Source organism: Lactuca sativa, chromosome 6 (assembly GCF_002870075.4).
Source record: "Lactuca sativa cultivar Salinas chromosome 6, Lsat_Salinas_v11, whole genome shotgun sequence".
Taxonomy (NCBI): Eukaryota; Viridiplantae; Streptophyta; class Magnoliopsida; order Asterales; family Asteraceae; genus Lactuca; species Lactuca sativa.
Window position 1 is genome coordinate 145,976,208 of NC_056628.2, and position 5,692 is coordinate 145,981,899.

The following is a 5,692-nucleotide window of genomic DNA, read 5'->3' on the forward strand; positions in this document are numbered from 1 at the left end:
AATGGTTGCGAGCATGTTGGACATACACATATACGCACTGAATCTATGTTCCTAATAGAAACAACAAAATCTAAATCATTAAGTATGACTAAATAGAACCTTAAGACTAAGTCTAAGTCTAAGCTCAAAGTTAGTCAAGGGCATAGTCAGCAACATCCTACGATTGATATAAAAAAAACCCTTAGTAATTAAATCTTTATCTTTTTAAATTTAAATATCATATAAATAACTTATTTATCGTTCACCAAGGAAACAAATTAGTTACAAAGATAGATTTTAGACAGAACTTCAAAAATGGTCCCTATGGTTTTCGAAAATATCAAGTTTGGTCCCTAATTTACAAAAACCTCACGGATCGTCCCTGTGGTTTCAAAACTTTTAACATTTGGTCCTTTCGGCTAACTCTGTTACCATTTAGCCGTTAAGTCAGGGACATTTTTGTCATTTCACTACACAGGGACCATTTATAAGGTATTCAATTACCTTTTTTAAATAAATAATATTTAATGTGCAAGGGGTCCCACACCCTCTCTCTCTCTCCCTCTCTCTCTCTCTCTCTCTCCCAGCCAAAATAATAAAGAACCATATTAACCCACCTCTACTGCCATCAACATTGCAGCCTTCCCCTTCCTTCTCGTCGTGAACCGCCGGATGCCAAAATAACCAGGTAGTAGAGCTGCCAGCCACCATTGGCAAAACTCACTTCACCACCGTCACCGCAGTGACTGTTAGAACACCCCTACTCTGACCATGTACCATCTGACATCGTCCATCGCTCTTCCCTCTCGTCATCCCCGCTGAGCAGAAGCAAGAAGGAAGCAAGAAAGGCAACCAGAGCAACCTCCGGCCACCACTACAGCCGCCATTTTTTGCTGCCACCATGATTTCAGCTGCCACCACCACCTTCTACTGCTTCAATCGATTTACAATGCAAAATTATCTTTTCTGGAAGGATCTTGGGAGGATTGGTAGAGGACTAAGAAGCACAAGAATGTGAGGAGTGGGATCAGGTGAAGGGAATGATAATGGATAAGCAGAGCACCTACGATTCCTCATGCCTGTATCCAAGTCTCTTATAATTTTCCCTTATTTTAATTCCAACTCCTTAATTTCTTATTCCCATCTCTATACATGTTCATCTATTTGCTGAATTGGATGTCTCTGGACAGAAAATTGGAATTGTATGCTTCCAATGGTGATAACTCTTACTAAATAAATCAGAAAATGAAGGAGGAGAACAATGCACTCCAGGTGTTCGATGAAACACCTGAAAGAAATGTTCCTTCACAAAACTGAAAGTGTATAATTTCACACCTGGAGAAGAAGATTAGCTCTCAATTCGAACAGGCCACACTCGATGAGGTGTTTGAGTTACAACAACAGCAACACCACCCTTGGGGGTGGTGGTGTTTCTCGGTAGTGAAGGAAAAGGGGAAGGGCAGTAGAAAAACGTGAACGGAAGGCAGTAAGTGGTGGTATTTGACGGTGGGTTTAAGTGATCAAACGGGCTGGAAGATGGGTGGCTGGGTTGTGATTTCCGATGGGAAAGGAGGTGATGGCAGTGATGGTTTTATGGCAGAAGGTGGTGCTACTTTGTGGAATCGTAAGTGAGAGAGAGAGAGAGAGAGAGAGAGAGAGAGAGAGAGAAGAGAGGGGAGTGGGACCCCTTGCATATTAAATATTATTTATTTATTTATTTAAAAAAAAGTAATTAAATACCTCATAAATGGTCCTTGTGTAGTGAAATGACAAAAGTGCCCCTGACTTAACGGCTAAATGGTAACGGAGTTAGCCGAAATGACCAAATATTAAAAGTTTTAAAACACAGGGACGATCCGTGAGGTTTTTGTAAATTAGGGACCAAACTTGATATTGTCGAAAACCATAGGGACCATTTTTGAAGTTTTGTCTAGATTTTAAATATATATATAAAAAAAAAAAAAATAAAAAAAATAAAAAAAAAAAAAAAAAAAAAAAAACAATACATCAAAACGGTAAATAGTTGTCTCTATCTAGGTGCAACTATCATACCACCACAAATCATCACGATCCTCATGAGTAGTCTGTAAGATCTCGATTCACATTAATCATATTACAAAACTAAAAAACAATAAATAGAACAATGAAAGGTATACCATGCTTTTTAAATTTGTAAGGGACAATAATGTAACAAAATTATACCATAGGGTCAGAATGAATAAAAAAATTATACCATAGGGTCGGTCCAAATGAATAAAAAAAAAAGTTTAGGTTAATTTTAGTCCTTTAATTTTTGGTTTTTTTCATTTGATCACTTAACACTACTTTTTAAATTTTAAAAGGTCATCAAACTTTTGGCTTTATGTTTATTTAATTATTTAAATTTTGGTTTGGTCACTTAACTTTTGGATTTGTGCTCGTTTAGTCACCTAATTTTTAAAATTGTGTTCATTTAGTCGTTAAAGTTTTAAAATTTTTTAAAAGTTTAATGACTAAATAAACACAATTTTAAAAGTTATGTAACTAAATGAGCACAAATCCAAAAGTTAAGTGGCCAAAACAAAAGTTAAATGCCTAAATGAACACAAAGCCAAAAGTTTGATGACTTTTTAAAACTTAAAAAGAATTAAATGACCAAATGAACACAAAACAAAAAATTAAATAACCAAAAATACCTAAACCCTATAAAAAAAAAGATATGGACAAAAGACACAAGTCACCCCAAAACACAATGACTATTCATGTAAGTTACTCCGAAAAGTGTTGGTAACGCTCTTACGCTTTTAGACCATTTATTTTCCTTGTCAAATGATCTAAGTTATAACATTGTTCTTATTTTATTAAGCAAACGTGTAAATTCCTAAATTTTATTGTTTTTAGGGATAATCGACTAATACTAAAACACTCTTCTTAAATTCAGGTAAATCATGTTTTAAAAATTCACTTTTCCGACCGGACTATATGTGATCGAAATCTTTGTCTAATGATTTAAAGAATTTATACTTCAAATACCTAGTAGAAAAACACTTTTTTCAAATATAAAAATATAGTAATTAGTTCTTGGATCGAAACCATTTTAGCTTTCAAAAGTTGAAATTTATCTATCAAATACTAAACCTCTTATTAAATTTTTGAAATTTTTTTTTATGGTTGATGACTTAGGGTAAACCAACTGTTCTTCATGTATACTTTTTAGTCATTTTATATTTGTACGTTCATAATTTGTAAACAACTTTGTTACCTCTTTTTCATACACTAAATCGACAAAGTTTTGTTGAATAAAAACTATTTTTAATACCAAAATAAGATTGTGTCATTGACATTGATTAACCAATGAGATTAGTTTTCGTTCTCCAACAAATGAAATTGTCATTGAAGATGAAAACAAGCATTCCCATATATTTTTCTTTCTTTTTATTCTTCTCTTCATAACGATAAAAAAAATAAGACAATATTACCCTTTGACCATATCTCTATTTCTCAAAATCAAGATTCACCTCAACACATATACAACACAAAACAATAACGAGTGATGTATTATGAATAGAACAAAGAACATGACAAATAAAGACTACTTACAAAACTGTATCATTGTATCAGATACATCATCATACACCAAGAATAGTTGTAATTGTAATAGTATAGAAACAGATTTCAACATTTGTATTCGACATTCCTAAACAAACCTGGAAGAAGAAGAAGAAGAAGAAGAAGAAGAAAGGCAGATCAAAGTTCAAATTCATCTTCAAGTTTCAATTGCTCTGATGCAGCTTCTTCATCATCATCATCAACAGCAAAGTAAGGATTATGAGCTTCTGGTTTGAAATTGTACCCAGTGAAAACGTAAAAAGCAAGAGTGGCTAACTCAGCAGCTACTACACTAGTCCACAAATACTTATACGAAGTGATAGTCTCCAATGCATACACCACAACTCTTGTGAAGTAAATGTAGCAGATAACCACAACATAATATTGTCTGAAGAGGGTTAATTTCATCAGATTAACAGCTGCTTTTCCATCTGTTCTAGCTGCTTCTCTTAAGTTCTTGATTGACCAAACAATGGGGAATAGAACAGCACAACAACAGACAACATCGACTAGTAGAAAAACCTGCTTCCATGTCACCCAATCTTGTCCATATGGCCCTGATTCATCGATCACGACTTGAGCGATGTTGGCGACGACTTGAAGTGGGATCACAATCATTAACACCTTCTTTTCTTTGTCTTGGAGATAGGGTTTCAGGAACGACCATCCAGTTCCAATTAACACAATTAATGTGAACAATGTGATTCCTTTCAGGAAGCTGAAAATGTAGAACAGAACATCCCATCCATGGGCGCTACCAGTACGCTTGATATAGGATTTATCTTCGGCTTCACATACCAAGTTTAATGCTTTCAGGACCACAACAGCAAGCATAAAGAAATGGATTCCGAACACAGTAAGACGTTTTTTGTACAGAAAGTAAACCCAAGCTGCTGCCATAGTAATGTAAATGAGGGAGAACAAGAAATAAACCCTTGGGAGAACGGTAATTCCAGCAGAAAGGTAATCGCGAGTGTTGGACTTGCCATCGAGATTGTACATAGCAGATCGGACGTCCATTGAGATCTTAAGCTGAGGAAGACAGTTAGCAAACACAAGAGTATACTGATCGGCATCCGATTGGAGATAATAATGATCAAAACCTTTCGCATCTTTCGCTATCGAATTCAAATTGTAAACTTCTTTAATAATATTGGATTGAAGCGCACACGCTATCTCCGCATCTTCGATCTGTTGGAGAACCTGAAGCCATGAATCACGCGTGCAGAGAAAAAAACCTAATTTGGAGAGGTCAGGGTCTGCTGTGGAGAACGATAGTTTGGAAACGTTGAGTTCGAGTCTGCCATTGTGAGTGAAACCGAATTCATCGAAGGGGATGATTGGTCGGGGGTCGGATCGGATCTCGGTGAAACGAATTTCCGCGGTGGCGATGGAGATGAAGGCGACGAGGATGAGGAGGAGGAAAGAGGAGGAAGAACCGGAAGCCATTGATCGGAGATCTGAATCGAAATGCTCAGATCTGTGACAGTTGTAGTTGTGATTCTTCCTTTGTTTGATATAATCGGAGTTGAAATTGGGATTACGACGGTTTAACAAGTATATATATTAATGAGGATTTGGTTTGGGATCTGAGAGCGTCGGTGGGTGTAGCCGCGTGCGTGTCGTGAAAGGAAACGTACAAAGGAAAGGAAATATGGATACATTATCATTAAAAATAGAGGTTAGTATTTGAAAATTTTGTCTTACAACACCTAAAAAGTAATTTAACTATTTAAAAAAATACAAAATTTTATGATGGGGACTTATGGGTTTTTTTTTAAATAATGATTTAATTTAAGAATAACGTTTGGTCAAATACTATATGGATTGTCTTTATTGTATCCAAATCAAATTTGGTTTTATTGTGTAACTCGATTAGAAGTAAGAGGTTAAGTATCAATAAAATGTTCAAAATACCTCTATTTTACCTTTTTTGTTATTTTGTAAAATAAGTAATTATAGAGACCAACTATGAAGATTATAAAAAAAATTAAGAGGTTCTTTGCTTCACATTTTAAAAGAGAGTGGTAAATCATATTATTTTAATGCTCCATGTCAATTCGTCTTAATGTTTATATTAGAGGTCAATCGTGGAACACTAACAATATTTTGGGTGTGTCAAGGC

General features: G+C 35.2%; 1 protein-coding gene across 1 annotated transcript; it reads right to left on the minus strand.

Moving 5' to 3' along the window:
* Positions 1-3,487: 3,487 nt before the first annotated feature.
* On the minus strand, positions 3,488-5,228 carry LOC111890499 (protein CANDIDATE G-PROTEIN COUPLED RECEPTOR 7). Its single transcript, XM_023886606.3, has one exon. The coding sequence runs from the start codon at positions 5,014-5,016 to the stop codon at positions 3,706-3,708; it is 1,311 nt and encodes a 436-aa protein (XP_023742374.1). The 5' UTR covers positions 5,017-5,228; the 3' UTR covers positions 3,488-3,705.
* Positions 5,229-5,692: the final 464 nt, after the last annotated feature.

Coding starts and splice junctions, on each gene's coding strand:
- LOC111890499 (XM_023886606.3), bottom strand. CDS start 5,016: ATGGCTTCCGGTTCTTCCTCCTCTTTCCTCCTCCTCATCCTCGTCGCC.